The 18,974-nt window shown below is 35.6% G+C and overlaps 1 protein-coding gene across 8 annotated transcripts in view; it reads left to right on the plus strand.

Annotated features, from left to right (window-relative positions):
• The first annotated feature begins 690 nt into the window (after positions 1 to 690).
• larp1b (La ribonucleoprotein 1B) overlaps positions 691 to 18,974 on the plus strand; it is a 43,434-nt gene continuing 25,150 nt past the window's right edge. For all 8 annotated transcript variants that reach the window (XM_068214598.2, XM_005158557.6, XM_068214600.2 and 5 more), the window contains exons 1-3: positions 691 to 1,373; positions 10,055 to 10,116; positions 12,752 to 12,811. In XM_068214598.2, coding sequence (XP_068070699.2) covers positions 1,013 to 1,373; positions 10,055 to 10,116; positions 12,752 to 12,811 — 483 coding nt within the window. In that variant the 5' untranslated portion in view covers positions 691 to 1,012. The remainder of the gene's footprint in view (positions 1,374 to 10,054; positions 10,117 to 12,751; positions 12,812 to 18,974) is intronic.

Consider the following 18,974-nt stretch of genomic DNA (forward strand, 5'->3'; position numbering starts at 1 on the left):
TCAAATTTTTCCCTAATATTTTGTCACTTTTTTTAATTAGGATCATTAACTTGCATACAAATTTCAGGCATTCTGATGTGTACCATATTATGTTTATGATGTTTATAGAACTCCCAGTGTTGGGTTGCAGCTGGAAGGGCATCAGCTGTGTAAAACATATGCTGGAAAATATGAAGACAGCTGCACATAAAATAAATTATGTTGTCATCAATAAATTATATTATGTTTGATTTCATTTGTGAGCAGCTTTTTAAAAATAAAGATATGGTCTAAAATAACATATGCAAAAGAAATGTCTCCAAAGCATTTCCATTTAAGCATTTGGCAGATACTTTACAGATGCATTATTCTGTTTACCCACACTGCTTCAGTTTAAAAAGATACATTTTAAATGAACACTTGATACTGTTGATAGCGGTTACAATTTGTTATTATTTAAGAAATACTGTTTATAACGGCTTACTGTGTTCTCTTGTGGGTTTTGTGAACTAACTTCAGGGGATATTGACATTTAATCCAAAAATCTTTCAAGTTATAGCTATATTTTGCCATTTACACGAGTTTTAAAAGCGGACATGGCAACCCTGCTCTAGCTCTACCACGTTCTGCTGTCCAGCTGTACTGCAGTAAGACCGCAAGGGGCGACAGAGAGGCGCCACACACTCATCCAATGACTCGTGGCCGTTCGTAGTATTTCCTTTTATTTAGGTGAGTTGCAGATCAGCCAAATCGTGGAAGTGTGTTGAAAACATTGGCAAAGTTTCTCTTTCCTTCGCCTGGCTTACTGTAATCGCTTAGTGTGATCCCACAACATGGCTTCTTTAAGGGATCGAGCATTTTGACATTTAAAAACACGACAAAGTCCGATGCAGCTATTCGCCGTGTTTCAAGCTGTTGGCTGTCAACTTGTGCTGTAGCTGCAACAGCTTTCATCGACTCTTTTTCTTCGTTTGGGCTGGAAACAACTATTGCGGGATAGTGAAAATAATAAGAAGGCGTGGGCGTTTGAACCATGACCACTGAAGTTGCGAGCGACTTGGACGTGACAATCGGTTGTTTGGGCGAAGGGAACCAAAACAAGTCGGACGCGGATCGACCCGAGCAAGCTGACCGAACCACGAGCCACGAGGAGGGGCAGCAGGATCCTCCTCAGGGCGACACTAAACATCCAAAACAGGGGGTCATGGAGAGCAAAGCGGATGGCTTGAGCACGGACAGCACGAACGACAAGGAGAACGAGCAGAATGTATCAAGCCACGAAGCAGAAACTGCCAAGAAGAAAGTGGTCGAGGCTCCTCCGCCGAAAGTCAACCCCTGGACGAAAAGGAACTCGTGCCCTCCTAATAATACCAACAACAGCTCGCAACAAACAGGTAGGGAGTTTGTGGCCACAATACGCACTTTTATGCCCTCGACAGCATTTATTCTGGTGCACACATGTGCTCTGTTAGCTCGCATGTGCTACTGCAAACAGGAGCGGCCATTGAACTTGTGTCACTTCACTTTTATCGCCCTTTTTGCACGTGCGTGCACTTGTGCTTTGATACGGACCATAACGACGGCTATTCTTTCATTTTGGAATAATTCATAAACTTTGTGCCCATATCCGTAAAGTGTGTTTTTCATACATGGTCAGAGAAACGGACCAATCAGGGGCGGAGGTGGGGCCTGTTAGCTTTAGCACTAGTGATGGAACGTCCGACTCGTTTCAGCGTTTCGGTTCTTCTGAACAATTTATTTAAAATAACCGATTCAAACGTTCTGGCACGTCGTGACGTCAATTCTGGCAACCTGGCGTGACGGAATGCACGTAAGCACGTACTTCAGTAAAGTATGGGTGCACTGTTATTGTGTGTAAACTACGAAACTTATTCATCACAATTGAATTTGTATTTATCATAAATAGCTGTCAAGACTCATTTATAATTAAACAAATAGCGTCTATGTCGACAAAACCTGTGCTTAGTCATGAGCTAAAGTCGTAAATACACTTGCAGTACATTTTATATTTGCATCTTTACATAATTTATCATGTTATTGTGAAACACTGCGCGAGATTCAGATAAACAGGTCGTTTTGTTCAAACGATTCTTTGTAAAGATTCGACTCTACGGAACGATTCATTCACGAATCGGACTGCCCTGATAACACAACAGTTCGTTTAATCCCTCAAAGTAGTATGTAAAAACGAAAATAATTTCTCTTTATATACCAGTATGAAACCGTCTACAAGTGGTTAACTTCTAACTTTACTGTTTTGGGGCCTTTATTCTCGGAACGTTCGCGGTTTTGGCTAACATATGCTTTGGTGTCCTGGCTCGCCTGACTAAAACACTGATGTTATTCAAGTCAGACAATGCATAAAACATAAGTTTAAAAACACTCGGCCATATATTGTTACTTATTAATACTTCTTGAGGATATCTCAGAATGATTTGGGCAAGTTTATGTTTGTTAAGCTGAGTGCATGTAAGGAAGCCCGGAGCTCAATTTTGCAGTTTGTGATGTGACCAAATATGGTGGTAGTGGGAATAAACGCCCATCAAAACGCACGATCCCACACCATTCCGCCGACAGACCCGCGTGTGCCTCGATCATTTGGGTGTATTTGGACAGACTTGCTGATGCGGGCAGATTCAGTCCCCCTCCCCACCCCATCTGATCGAGTTGCACGGGAGCACGTGGAGTGCTGAGCACTGCAACTCCAGCAGGAGCTCATGAGAGGCCTTTACACACACACACACACAGCTGCTAAACACTTCATCAGGGCTTCAGAGCATTGTGTTTGCTTCTCTGATCATTGCCGTGTTTGTGGTAGCAGCCCACCTTTTGATTTGACATGGCTGTGACTGTACAGTGTAGGTTTATAGCACTGTGTGTAATGTTAAACCACTCCCTGAATAATACTCTGTGTACACTGTCAAAGCCTGGTGTTTGTTCATTTGATCACTAGGATTGTGCCTGTTTTTGTACATTGTTTAAGTTTGTAATTTCAAGCAGTTTTTCCTATTCCCAGGTTGATAGGTGGTGGTGATTTTAATTTAGCCATATACAGCGGTTCCTACGCTGCTTGAAAGTGCTTGATTTTCAGACATATAAATTCAAGGCCTGTAAAGCTCTTAAAAATAAACATAGGTACTTGAAAGTACTTGAATTTAAAGTTTATGGTGTTGTTTCAACAATGGTTCTACTTTCAAAAACTAAACAAAAAAGAAATTCTTAATTTAAAAAACTTAAATTTTAATCTTGCATGAACTGACAAATTAGCAGTTTAGCAATATTTCAGAAACTGCATTTTAAGTTGCCAGGATTAAAGTCAACTAATTATGCAAAAGTTCTTTGAATGTGACTTAAAACGGTTGATTAAAAAGGTCAACAATAACATTAAAAACATCATTATGACAAAAATAATGTTAATATTAAGTACAGAAAAACTTTCATGGTGCTATATATATACTGGTGGTGTGAATTACAAAGGTGCTCAATTTTAAATATTAGTCATTTTAAAAGTCCTTGAAAGTCCTTGAATGTGGTGTCCATGAAAGAGTGGGAACACTGCATATAAACCATGTTCATCATAAAGTGTAAACACTGTAGCAAATTGTTCTGTTTGATTGGTAATGAAAAGTTGCATAGGTTTTGGACACCGTATTGTTTCTATATCTCGCTACACAAGAGACATGTTTAGGAAACCTGTTTGAGAACAGGTAATGTTAGTTCAATAAATAATTTAAACAATTTTCTTTAAATAACGAAACATCAGTGAAAATCTCAAACCAGAAAAACAAGATATTTGCCGTAGGTTTTCAGCGGTACAGATTATGTGCAGTTCAGTTCATACCACAGTTTAAGCGTCATGGTTTTAATACAGTTTGGTACGTTATGTTCAATAAAAATAGGACCATGTGAAATAAAAATGAAGAATATAAAAACAATCTACAAGCTAAAGCACAAATGAAGACAATATAGCAAATATACAAATGAAATAAATTATCTTGATCAGCTATCTTGAAGTAATTTTCAAATACAAACGTTGAACAACAATTAAATGTAAAACTGCATATATAAATGTCACTGTATAAATTAAATAAAGGTTTCTATCAGGACTGCACAATATTGGAAAAATCTGACATTGCCATATTTAATTTTCCTGCAGTTTACGGTATATTGCGATATGAATACAATTTCGGCAGATAACTTGAATAGCTCTGTTTGGAATAAAATCATTATCTTTGATTGGAATAATCTTGTAGAGGAGTGAATAAAAGAATTTGCAAGAATAAATAAATATAAGAATGTGTATTGTAGCCCTGCTTCCATAAAGAGCACGTCTCTAGTCTTGCGTACCGGTTCTTTTCTAACGTGAGGTTCAATGTTTTTATAGCAAAAGTTTTTCTGAGTATTTACAAATGAACCTTTATGAAAGAAGCTCTCCGGTAAATTATCTGTGGTTTGTGTTTGAAAATCAGTAATGTGTGCTCCTCCAGAATGTGGTCAGAAGATGTATGGGCTAATAGCGGTGTTTTAATAACCATGACACTGGTCATAGTGCCTGTACACACTTGTTAGCTGACATTAGAGAATAGCCTGCTCCCCATAGGGTTTGTGTTGTGACAGCATCTTTGTTGTAGCAGCCTTGTCTGTTTTGACTCCAGTGTTACTTGCTCATAGTCTTTTCTAAGATTATATAAACATATTTAGCTAAATGTGATTTTTAAAACTATATTTTCAGTGAGATATATATTGGTTTTGTGTACAATGCCTTGATGTCTTCTTTAATTTCTTGATTATCAAAGCTAAAAACAGTATATATTTTTTTAAAGTTTAAAAAATTTTTTTTTTACTTTTTTTATTAGAAGTTTTGAATGTAATGATCTAAACGACAGCAGTTATTTGAAATGAAACTCTTTTGTAACATCTTTAATTGCTGTCACATTATTTTATTTGTCCTTGCTGAGGGGAGATATTAATTTCTTTAAAAATGTTTTGGTGACTTGACTTATATTTTTTGAAGTCTAGCAATAAAGAAAAAAAAATGTACATTTGTTACTATAAAATGTAGTATAAGGAAAGCTAAGAAAAACCTCTCAGCTAAGAACATGTTTGCCCTTGGCTATTTTTTGAATTTATTAAAAGTAAATGTAAATGTAAAAAAAGTTGCATTAATGGGCCTGGTTTTACAACAAATGTTGTGGCACAACTCCAAAATATAATTATTTATGAGTGAACATCTGATGACGTGTGTAAAAAAAAAAGTTTTTTTCTTAAATCATAAGATTCTAAGGATATGTACACTCACATGTTACTCAATTTTACATGACTTTTTAAATTAAATTTGGATAGCGTTTGCAATTTTCCATGTTAACTTTTCATTAAATTAGTGTAGACAGTTTTCCAGACCATATGAACATAAATACCATGAACTTGCTCAAAGTGCCTAGAACTTGAAAATATGTTTATTCTTTAATTACAGACACTCAAATTTCATTTACTTCAGAAAGGATGGCTAAGCTTCTTTTTGTTCCAGTTTTTGTTGAAGCCCAATTACCTTCATGTTTCTGGCTTGACATTTTAGTGATTTAAATGCATCTGATTAAGTTCTTCAGCCTCGGGCGGCTCTTCACTGACAGAAAGGTGTCGACGGGACAGTATCAGTAAGAGTGGATGGTCACACCCCACACTGTCAGCAAGCGCCCAGTGCCTTATCACACAGGCCATCCTTTCTGTAATGATAAAGGACCCCGGACACTCCCAGGAATGGGCGTCCCTCTCTATTGCCTGTTTAATCCTGACAGCCCTCGTTTTTTTGCCAAGAAAAAGTAAAGACATTTAAACCGGTTTTGTTGGCAACTAAAACAAAGTGTTTGTTTCTCCAAAAGGGGAGAAAAGCTTTGAACACTGCATTCTATCTAAACAATTGCGTTGATTTGATGTGATTTAAGGTCAAAATGGTAAACCTAGATTGTTTATGGTTGTTTTTCCTATAAGACCACAAAGAATTTAAACTCCTCCTATGCAAATCTAAAGCTCCGAGTGTTGCAGTAAAAGGATTAATGTTCATCAAAAGGCAAACAAATAGTTGAGTCGCATGCTTGGTGCTTAGCGAAAGCGTTCTTGATTTTAATAATCCAGAAGTTAGGCTAGATTACACCAAGATTTAAGTTGTTTTTGGCAGTTTTATATCTGTCATTATAGTGAGGTTGTGAGGGCAGTTTTTCAGGAAAGGCCGAGCGCTTTGTTGGTTGTGAGAACAGTGGAGCAAATACCCATAGGGGCCTTGTCATTGTGTTTGGGGGGATTTGAATGCCACGGATGACTCCACTTTCACTAGCCCTCATAGGGATGTTGTTTGTGGCTCCATCTTGCAGAGGAAGTTAATGTTTTACGTGTGTGGAAGCGTGACCTCGCTGTACAGGTGCTGGTGTGTGGGTTTACAATCTAAGTGAAGCAGCTCCCAGATAATTGACCACAACACTTAGTGCGCACTGACCAGACACACCGGAGAGATAGACGCTTGTACATTTTAAGTGCAGATGTGGGATACGCAGCGGACAAAAATGTAGTGTTGAGGCACGTGAATATAGAAATGAAGTATTCATGAACATTCATAGAGCTATTAATTAACTCAAGTTATGTCGTTTTGTAGCCTGGAGGTGTTTTTGGGTAGTCTAGCTTCATGTACGGCCCATGGTTTTTTCCCCTCAAAGTTATACTTTTTTTTTTTCTTTTATTTTTTTATTATTGCTTTTATTTTTTCTTCACTTTAATGAATAAAAATGTTTCATTTATTTAGATTATAAAACATTTTAATTTAACAATAATTAGTAAGTTTTAATAATAAGTTAGACTTTTTTTTCTTCAATGCAGTGCATTAATTCAGCATGTGTAGGATACTAAACAGACTGTGAAATCACTGATTAAAATGACTGTAATTAAATTGCAGTACTCGGTTTATTCAATAAAATAAATCATATTCAAATTCAGTCAGACTAAAAAACATTTCTAATTGGGGTTCTCGTCACTTTTGCTACATTAAAATGATGATTTGTGAATGAAACGTCTTTTAACTAAATCATTGTTGCACAATATTTGCCACATCAGCGTTGTAGAGAATGACAGCGCAGTTTCAAATGCAACAGAATGTCATCAGTTATTAGTTTGGCAAGTCAGTAACGGCATCAGCTCAACCTCAACCAAATTTATTTGCACCAGTAATAAAAAAATATGGCAAAATTTGACCATTATTTAGGTAATTGTTTTAATTCTCTTTATGACTTAATTCTGTCTGTTTTCTGTATCACAGAAGTATTTCGGTCCTATTGTTCAAGCAGATGTTTTTTAGAGTAATGCTGTATACAATACACCCAGAGAGTTATTTCATAAGCACTTGCTGTGACTGTGCAAAAATGTAAAAAAATTTAACTTTTTTAAAAGTTGTTTTCACGTGGCTACTTTACAGACGTAAACATGTACTGTATGTAACAGTTGGTTTAATGTGTAAATGCCCTCGAGTCATTATCGCTCAAGTTAAACATAGAAAGTTCAGTTCATTCTGCACGTGTCCGCTGGCTAAGGTGAAACTAGATCCACATCGACCCCAAATCCAGAGTTCTTCCTCTGTGGACATTTGTACAGTAAAGGTGGTTGTCGTCAGTGTCGTGTCTGTGATTAAATGATCAATAAAGTCTTTAAATAACTGGTATGAATACAGTTGGAAGAATGCTAACTGCATTCCTAAGAGTTTAAACGCACAGTTAATCCAAAAATGAATATTTGGCTAATTTACAAATTTTCAGGCCATCCAGTATGTTATTCAATACTGTGCTAATTGTTGATTTATTAAATGCAAGTCAGTGGGTTCTAGCACTGTGACAAACGAAACAAAATTAATACCTGTGATTCCTTGTGACAGATTCAGGTGTTATGAAGTAAAACTGATTGGTTTGTGCAAGAAGCTTAATATCATTTACAACATTACTATTAGCCAGTCTGCACGGAGCGCAAGCTTTCTGTCCCATATTGACACACATGTGTGAGCTAACACTGTTTGTTTACAGTGGAGAGAGAGGACGCATGTTGTATTGTTCATCAAAATGTTACTAATTTAACTCCCTGTGCTTCAAAACACATGCTCAGGCTGTTGTTACACGTTTTTTGCTCAATCTGTGGTTAAGAGATGTAAATAATGTTCAGTTTCTTTCACAGAATTGTTTTGCATCATAAGTCTACAATTTCAGCAAAAATCTTCTTTACTCTGGGTAGTTTAGTAAATGAAAAGCAAATATTTGTCTTTGCGTGAACTATACCCCATATATAGTGTTCACACAATGTCAGTCTGATTCTTTGAATGTGATCAGACTGCCTTAGAAAATAAAGCGAGTAATATTTATCAGTTTGCTTTAAGCATTTATTTTGAGCTTATGATAGATGCCACAGGCTCACATTAGCTGACGGATGTGCTTCTGCATTCAGAGTTTCTGCACTTTGCAGAAGTCTAACAGAAAGGTTAATGCTATTTTACAGTGTGCTTGTTTGTTACACGTGTTTTAGTTTTACCACAAATACGGTGGTGATAACGGTTTGCTAAATCCATTTATTATTGAAAAAAATCTTTACCAATAGGTTTTCTGGGTTGCTTCTGATACCTATAAAAAGGATCTTCTGCCATATTGTACTTTTGAAGGGGTCAAGAATGCATTTTACAGTTGCTTATTTAAAACATCAACTAAACAGCATGCATACAGCACACTACAGTACATCTTATATATGATGTCATTATACAGTAACTAACTGGTTCACTGGATGCTGCATTAGTACAGAATATATGACTGTATGTTTGCTTTTAAGCCTGAGAGGAGACTAGCATTAGTACTTCATCAAATAGTTCAACAGTGTGACAAAAACACATCCAGGTCAGATAGTAATGTTTTAATGTCACCATTTTAAGTATCTTTGTATTAGTGTATAAACGACTTTTTTTTTTTTTTTTTTTTTTTTTTTTAAATACATTTTAATTTAAGCAGTAGTAATGTTACAACATTTATTACTCTAGGGAGATGTGTTGGAGTTTGAGGATTTTATTTGGTGCTTGGTCAGTGTGGTAGTTATTGTTTTTTGAAAATTCACAATTTGTCAATCTCTATTGCTTAGACAATTCTGACAGTATGATAACCATGGATAAAAATGTCACAGTTTCGCGGTATTGTCATTACTGCTCTAAAATATGTTCTTTTTAAATGTCTGGGTAAAAAACAAACACTTGTTTTTCCTTTTAAACAAAATATATTCATTTTAGGAAACATTTTTAATGTTTTGGAACAGTAAACATAAACATGTCAGGCTAAATTATTCTAATAAACTATTGTTTTTTGCTGTCTTCCTTAGTTTCAAAAACAATTTAAAACAGCATTTTTAGAAATCTTTTCTGCTGGAAATAGTTGTCCTAAAAAAAGTAAATAAAAAAATTGTACACGTACCTTAGAAACGGTATAGCAGAATTTTTAAAACCCTTGACTCCAAACCGCGGTATACCTTAAAAACTGTTATCGTCCCATGGCAATTGCTCAGTAATTAAATGTAAAATTACACCGTTACAAATATGCCTCAAAATAAAGTCCAAAGGATGTTAGTTGTCGTCATAAGATAACTAAATAGGTGTTTTTTTTTTTTTTTTTTTTTTTTTTTTCCATTTGTTTCTCGTTCAATGAATACTTCCATGTTTGTTCATTCTTTATTATTTTCTTTAGTATGTTCGTTGTTTTATTTTAATTTAATTGTTTTTTTAACAATTTAATTTATTTTTGTTCTATTGTTTGCGATTTATGTTTGCTGGCTCATTTTTCTTATTAATACATTCTTGACCTGTTTTATTTGCCTTTATTTTGTTACTTTCATGTTGATTTGTTTTTTGCTGCCAATCCTGTTTAATTTTAGTTTGTTCATTTTTCTTTTGTTTGTTATTCCTTCTTTTGTTCTTTCATTCTTTCTTTTTTCTATAATGAGCTTCCTTAAATAAATATAATCGCATTCTCATGTTTTTGCTCTGTGTCCACAGAACCCCAGAGTCCTGCCAAAGTTGTCCGTGCCAGCAAACCCAGATCAAGGAAGACCAGTAAGGTAAGACACTCTCATATATAGAGGATCACCGACTGAGGCCATTTCACCTCTCAGAACATGCCAAAATAATAAACAGGAATCTCTGCAAATGACTATAAATGCTACCTGAATCCATACGGACAGACCACATTTTTTTCCCTCGTCCATCTATTTGTGTAAATCTGCAGTTTTTCCTCCAGTCTGTTTGTGTAAGAGTCTGTCGTCTGAATGTCCCGGATCAGGGGTCAGCGGCAGGCAGTCATAGTGCAGCTCGGCTTGTGTTTGTATTTAAGTGGATATTTGTTCGCTCTGTTCAGTCTTTTGTGTGGGTGACAGTCAACAGAGAGTCAGCACATGAGTTTTTGACTTTTACCTCAGCGGGACATTCCAGAGAGAGCACATAGAGGGCTCAAATTCAGTCCTAACAGGGGCAGTAGAGCCGTCCTCATGACTGATTCCAAGGCATGCTAGTTGGTCTCCACTTACACACGCGTACAGCACTTGATTTGTACATTTGTGAGCTCTAGCTTGTTGCTTGCTCCTCACACATTAGCGTTTTTTGTGCGTATGTGGGATGTGACACTTTTGCGTCGATCATCTTAAACCTTGTTAGCTCACATTGGATACACCGTTTAACTTCAAGGCACTCCCTTACAAATTCAGTTTTAGCATCTGGGACACCCAGGACCCATTTCAGGACGATAGTGGAATCAGATACACCACTTGGAATTCTGGGTTGCTTCTCGGCTTGAGGGAATGATTGACGTTCCTCCAGTAATAGAAGGTGAAGTGATCTCTGAAAAAAGGAAAGCCGCACTTCCCCCACTGCGTCCGGATAATGTTTTGTGTGTTAAATGGTGGCAAAGTTGATGTATAAGGTGGAAACTGGGATTATTTGACGAGTAGTGGCCAGAGGAGCAGAGCAGCTGCCATTCATAAATCATTCAAACTGGACGTTGAGAGAGCATGCGTTTGCAAATTGCCTTTCAGCTGAGAATGATTTGGGAATAGTGTTGTTTTTCTGATTGTTTGAAATAAGTTAATGTTATAGTGTAGGATGTAAATATAAATGAATGCTTTCAGCTCAGATTGGGGCTGCATAATATTGGAAAAATCTAACAATGCCATATTTTTTAATTTGCAATATGAATACAATTTCACCAGATGACTTAATATCTCTATTTGGACAAAATGTATAATGTTAGATCGATTAGGATGATTCTGCATTGAGAGTGCATCTCTATAAAATCCAATAAACAATCTATAAATACCAGGGTGTCTGTGGGGTCTTAAAATGTCTCAAATCTCAAAAACAGAATTTTAGACTTTAAAAAGACTTAAATTTATTGAAATGTTGTGTTGTAGGTCTTAAATCTTTTTTTTAACATATCTTAATTTTCCTTTGCTCATTTATAGCTACCCAATCTGGCCATTAACACGCATACAATCACCAACAATCTATCTCAATAATCTTTTTTTATTATTAAAAATGTCATTTTTAACTCTTTACTATAATGGTTTAATTATTTCTTTATAATAATATTTGTTTAAAATTTCCAAATGTATTTACTGCTGCGAACACTGACCTGAGCAGACTGTTGCGCATATATTTAATTTATTATAGTTTTTCAAACTTTTAAAACATTTGTTAATTTTTTTATGTTGAAAAAAAGTGTATGTTTACAATTACAGCTTGCTTGTTTTAATACAATATTAAAAATTTGTTATTATAAAGTTATCATTGTATAATTAAATGTATTCTAATAATTTTTTTGATGAGGCAAATGTAAATATTTTTCATCTGGGCCATTTGAAAAACTTGACATCGTTAAACCCTGTATGATTCTAAAATTTGATTTATAATGGTCTTAAAAAGGTCTTAAAGGGACTTTGGTTTTACCAAGTTAAATGTAAGACTTTAAGACAAGCCATTTCACTTTGTGGCCATCCTTAAAATGCCTCGCAGGCGGTATGTTTGGGCATTCTGTCTGAATGGGGAAACATCAAATTCTCCAAAATTGCTTGGCAAGCTTACGATTGAATTCCATATTAGAAATCACAAATGAAATTACACAACAACTGTCTCTTTAGTTTAATTATTAAACATTCGAATCACACAAAATCTGCAGTGACTCATGCCCCTCCCCTGGAGTATCGTCAGTCTATAGCAATCGATGATTGGCTCCTGTACTAAAAGGCAGGTTTTATTCGCCATATTGACCATTACAATTTTCCCCCATTCAAAATGATATGAGTGACATGTCTTGTGTATTTTATAGTCTGGTGAAACCTGCAGAAACCCTGAGATACAATCAAGCAAAAGTTTGAAATAAGTGTTTTAGTGTTTTCCAAGTTTAACAGTATTTAAGTACAGTAATTTAATCATAACATTTGAATAATTCAATAAAATTAATCATTTATAAAGTCTGGTACTATTTTTGTATGCCTGAATGTTTTTAAAATTATTATACAATCACAGGCATCAAAAACACATGAAAATGGTAAATTATAATTCAAACGCAACATCGCATATCCTGTGATGTGACTATTGTGAATGATCACATTGCAATATCAAGGCTGAAATGATATATTGTGCAGCTGTAGTTCAGATGTAACTTTGTTTTTGTTTTTTCTCTTTGCTTCTTTCTATTTGTAGTCAAGCGACTTCAGTGACATCACAAACTGGCCCACCCCAGGAGAGCTGGCCAATAAGGAGGTGAGAAAGACATTGTAATATATTCATTCAAAGCCAGTCATTTGATGTAGTGTTTGCTTCATAGACATTGAATTAGTTCATTGTTAGGTCTATAAAATATCATTTACATATGAAAGTGGATGGATTCTTTAGTTTCCATGTGACTTTGATGTGGTTTTCTCTTATCAGTTTTGCCTAAAAGAGAGCTTTGTGATGATTGCACATAAAGCCATGTCTTGCTTTAGGCTGTGTATGTTTTCTGTAGCCACAAATGCTCTCTTTTTAGTGAAATGTTATCTGGAGTGTCTGGAAATGGGCATTTTAAGGGGCCTTGAAAAGACACAAAAGAAAATGTAAAATAGCCTAAAATGATTCATTCAAAGAGAGATTTCTTATTTTAGAGTGTAAGTAAAATATAATTATTTTTTTAAATCTTTATATTTTCTTTGTGTTTAATGTGATGTTTCAAACCACTTTGAAAAGGGTGAGGCCTGAAATATAATTCGTCCTCTAGTTCTGAAATGGAGTAAATTATTTATTATTATTTTAACTCTGTTGCTGTGAATAATCTAAAAACAAACGGCTTTTCATTACAAAAGAAACATAGAAACTTCTACATGGTCTTGGACAGTGCTTATTTATAAAAAAAAAGTATTCTAAAATGTGTAAATCCTAGCATCAAAAGGAGACATTTAGCAGAATATATGCTCTTTTTCATACATTAAAGGGCCATGAAACCCTCTTGTTTCAGCAGGGTGTTTTCACACCTCTACTTTGGAAAAAGTCAGGAAAGTGGGCATGTCCGGCTCTGTTTAGGGGGAGTATCGGAGGAGGGAAGAAGGCATGGTCTGTAAAAATTTGCATAAAAATGGGAGTGTCAGTTTGGGCACGTGCTGATTATCACACAGGCAAAACAAACACAGACGCAGAGGAGAAAGACAGTGACTGTATTTACATGGACATCAGTAATCGAATCATTTGCCAAATTATTAAATAGTGGACTTTAACTGCAGTTTGGCTCTTTTATTCAGGAATTTCATTCATGCCCCTCGTGACAAACGAGATATTTGATTCAAGGCATTGCTGGAAGCTTGTATTTTTAATGCAATGTTTGTTACTGCACAGCGAATAAAAGAAAAAAACCCTCCGCATTTCTCTGCAACTTAGATGCACTCGGTAGGTAGCGTCAGAAAGCAGTGTGTTATTCCTATCTCAAAATGCGGCAAAAATCCTCCACGACTGTAAGTATAGTTGTGGTGCTTACATGTTTACACACATAGAGCAGCATTTACAGCAGATTTTTCAGTCCATAATATTGTAGTGATATTAACGTTCGGTAAACTTTATTAACTTAGAAATAATTTGACTAAGGTCTGTCTTTAAATACTGAAAGAGTACTGCTGACGATACAAACTAACTATGCCTCTGAATAAATAAAGACCACTAGTCGCTCACTTACCAAATCTGTAGAGACAGGACCATCAACACAATCTGGATCCGCATCTTTATTAAAAGGAGGCGAGCAGTAAATCCTGGTTTCACCATTTCCAGATGAGAAAAGCTCTCAAGTAAAAAATCTTGTTTAGACGCACATTTCTGTAGAGCGTCGCATGCACTGTAATTCACACGTGAGTCCAGCTGTGCTCTCATAGAGAGAAAATGAAAACAAAACCTTCACTGCAGCTGATTATAAACGCAACACTGACGACCTGTATTTCCAAACAATTCATCTTCTCCCGCTTGGCAACACATTGCGGCGTCTCTCTGCCATCTGAACTCTATAACTTGTAAAAACAGTCTTGGAAGCTATCATGCATTATAATGTAGTTGCACCGCATACACTAATAGGCCGCACTTATTAGTTTGAACCAAGTATTACTCATGCATTAATGGAGCACACTCAGAGACATCATAAGGAACTCCCAGGTACAGACGTCCAGTCTACACGCTGGAATACACGCTAAGATCTCATGGTCGTGACGCAGCTTTCGTTACAAACCGGGAGTACGAATTTGCTCGAAATAACGCAAAAACTACCAATTTTACTTTTTGGTGAAATATATGTGTCCTAATAGTGTTTTTAGCAGTTCGAGACACGTATACGACTGTCAACAGCTCAAAAAATGTGTTTTGGTGTTTCGTGACACTTTAAAGTCTGTGTCTGAACTTCTCGCTGTCAGGCTCAGAATTATTATTTTTTTATATCTTTAAAACTTGTCCATATGATTTGTGTGTTATATTTCATTTATTTACACGTCCTATATTGTCATATTAAACGTTATATAAATATCATAGCATTGTTTAAAGAAAGTCATGCATAATGCTGTTAAGCAAAATCTGCTCGAAGCGTCACACATTTGCATTACAACCAACCGAGGTGTATGTCAGCATTTGTATAGGGAATTTCTCACACACACCATGTTTCAATATCACTTTGAATAATTTGGATAGCTCATATAATATTTATATTTTTAATATGTTTTTCCCCTGTAAATAATTTTTTTAAATGTTGGGAAGCTAAAATACATGTTTTATATTTAGTTACACACCTAGCTTGTTTTACACTTTCATACAATGCAATTTTGGCAGCACAACTTACTCCGGGTTGAGGTTAAATAGTATGTTTGTATATATTAACTATAATCAGTATCAGATCATTTTTTACTCCTACATTCTTGTGGTGTGACGAATTAGAAACATGTTAGACTACACACTAAACATTACTCAATCATTGCTTGACATCTGTAATAACGTGTCGTGTGTGTGTGATGTCATACAGATTATAGCAAGCAACTTACTTCCAGAAACCAGCTTAAATAGTGGCTAAAAGCATCGCTTATGGTCTATTATGAAACATTATTTGAGATAAAGCTATTGATTATTTCATGCCAATATCCATTGTCATTTGATGATGCCAACCATCTAAGAATTTCAGGGACAACAAGCAAATAATACACAAATACACTTCATTGTTGCATGTTGTTATTATTATTATTATTATTACATGTAAATATTATATTTTTTGGAATGACAATATATACTGTATATAAATGCAGCTTAACTATGTTTATATACTACCAACCCTTTACACCAGGGCTTCCCAAACTTTTCAACCCGCAACCCCCAAAATAACAATTCCAGTGACTCCAGGGGGCTAACTTCTGGGTATGTTAAGTAGCCATAGCAACTTACTCTCTGAAGATAACCTGCTCCGGAGCAGGTTATGTTCAGAGAGTAAGTTGCTATGTTTCAGAGTTTGTCTGTTTCAGAGAGTTTACTGAGCATTGCGTGCTCTTTTGATGAGAATATTTATGGATGTGGACACACAGATACAAGTTTTTTTTCGTTGTGAGAGGGTTATAAGTGCATAGTTTTTTTTCATAACCAAATTCATAATGTTAATGTATTTAACAAACCTTTTTGAAATCAAATGTGACAAACCGCGGGTCTGCGCTTACCATAAAAAACATTCAGTGCAGCTCTTTGTATTCGCGTCAGGGCATTTTAGGCAACTGTACAATGTGGCAGTAGGACAACCTGTACAGTATGCCTGACACTGAACTGTTTTTTACACTTTTGTACAGTTCCTTGGTCATACATTACTGCGTATCATTACACAGATGATACAGAGCACGGGAATAGCGTAGTGGACAGTGCGTCAATAAAGAACAACGGAGCGCACAACGGAGCGAGTTCGAATCTCACTTACAGAATTTGTGTTTTTTCTCTTCTTCTGCACCCTCACATTTTTCTGTATAATATTATAAGTGGCAGCTTTGTCTTTTGTAGGAAAATATATCTTTAATTTAAGATGTAGGACGTCATTCTTATATATACATTCACGCACACACACCTACATTTTTTAATATAATATTTTTTTCAGGTTTTCTAAATGCTATTGTGTGCATTAATTGCAGCCGATTTTAAAGCTCCATCAGTCACTAAAGGACACTGATAAAATTAAAGCTCCATCAGTCACTAAAGGACACTGATAATATAAAATTTGTCCAAAGTATAAGTGTGCAGGTATACAACTTAATTTTCTATCCTTAATCTTTTGGTGTTTCAACTATTAAACTCATTACTGCTTCCACTTACCAGCTCATCACACACCCCACCTCATCACTATGTTGAGGCTAAATGGCTGATTTTCAGGAAGTAATGATTCAAGTGTATAACACAAATATAGTAAAAAAAAAATATATAAAGCAAATGTTGCTTAACACAATGTTTATTTTTATTATATTTGTATTATAAAATAGAATCATTACTGGGCACTACATTGTTACTTGCTGGAGGACAAAAGATACCCTTTTCTGCCTTATACGATGACACCCTACCTGCAGCCTGACCCAGAGGAAATCTCAGTGACCCAAGCAGACAAAACAGATGGAAGAGTGCTAAAAAAATATAATTAGTCAAAAAACTATGTTTAATCAAATAGTTTGGTCTGTTCATTACTTCATTTCCTGAAATAAAATGAATGATTTTGTACACTGCTTTATACACAAACCTTTCAACGTGCAACATATTTTTCATATACATTTCTCACCTTAAGTTGATGCTCATGTGACTTTATCTTTGAAGATGGACCTTATACAGCTACTTTAGAATTTAAATATGTAGATAAAAGATTTTGTGATCCAAGAGTAATATTCAAATATGGAAAAGTGCAGAAAATTCTTACACTGCTTGTTAGTTGAGGCAGAAGGAACTTCGTCTGCATGCAAAATAAAAAGAACCTAAAGCTTCCTGACAACAATCACTTACAACAGTGACAGAGTGTGTGGTTTAAGTCAAAAACTCAACCACTGAAAAGCCTTTATTATAGGACACAGCAGTTAGACAGGCCTCTTTCTATTAGCTGCGTGTCAGAAAGAATATTCTAGAGTGTTAAATAAAGAGCTCCAGTAATTAAATATTACCTTTTATGATAATGTTTCTGTGTTTAATGACGTTGGACAGAGTTCTAGCTCCAGAAAGATTACAATTTCTATAAGCCTTATTAGTCAATACACATATTGTGGCCTTAAGAAATTAATGGCAAGAAAAATAAATGCATGAATGGTTACACAACATACTCAAAAAGGATGTTAAAGAGTAGTTTAATTTATCATTACAATAAAATGGAGGATGGCATGTGTAATTTAATGAACTAAAAAAAATTCTTATTTATTTTTTATTTTCTTATCTATTTATTTATCTTATTCTATATTTCTTTCCTTCGTTGAAGCAGATGTGTAATCTCTGTGTTTAAAACCTCCAGCTTCGCCTCTGTAAAGTGCGTTGCCCTTTTTTTCTCACCGTGACTTTCTATGGTGACTCGTGAATTCGGCGATCTACTGAAAATGCCTTCAGGTGTGTGCCGTGCACGCGCATTAACCCGCGGTTATCTTCAGGAGGTTGATTTAACTAACTCTTGTCACCTGTTTTGGAACCAACATACTTGCGGTAAGCAGGTTTTGGGTAAATCAACCGAGAGTTTAGGTTTTAGCAGATGGTAAGTTAACCCAGCTTTCTGGAATACCCCCCAGACCCATGTTATCCTTAAAGGATGTTATAAACATGCAAACATTGCACACAGTGGTGTACACACACCAATAGAAACTTTATGAACAGTAGCGCATTGACAACACAAAAAAAGTGCAATAGTCTAACAACCATGTAATTTTTAATTGTCATTATTTATTTATTTAATAACAATGGTGTGCACAATGTTTACGGCATAATGCTGATTTATTCTTCTGCGTCGAGTGATTGGCGTTACTCACAGCGCCTGCCTTATGCAAAGTCATGCATTTATATTTCTGTGTGCTGTTTGTGTTGCTCCACAGTAATACTTCAGAAACGCTAGCTTGCAGTAGGTGTTTATGTTCCTCTTTGTTAAGTTTCTTCTCAAGTATTTATTTATTTTTTTTTCTAAAATGCTACAAGTAGCACAAACTTGCTCATTCAGAGGTTGGAACCGACAAACATGAAAAAACTTTAAACTTAAGGTAAACACTGAACAAAAGTCTCCATCTGGAGCTCCTTCACTTGACTTGACACTTGTAAACAATCACTCCATTGGGCTTGCGGCTTTTAGCACCACCCATACTGGTCATCTACGTGTCATTGCGACATGTAGTTACATTCTTTGAGAGGTGCGCATCAGCCACTGTGAGGACTATGCGACCTCGCGAAG

This window comes from Danio rerio, chromosome 17 (genome assembly GCF_049306965.1).
Source record: "Danio rerio strain Tuebingen ecotype United States chromosome 17, GRCz12tu, whole genome shotgun sequence".
NCBI classification, from domain to species: domain Eukaryota; kingdom Metazoa; phylum Chordata; class Actinopteri; order Cypriniformes; family Danionidae; genus Danio; species Danio rerio.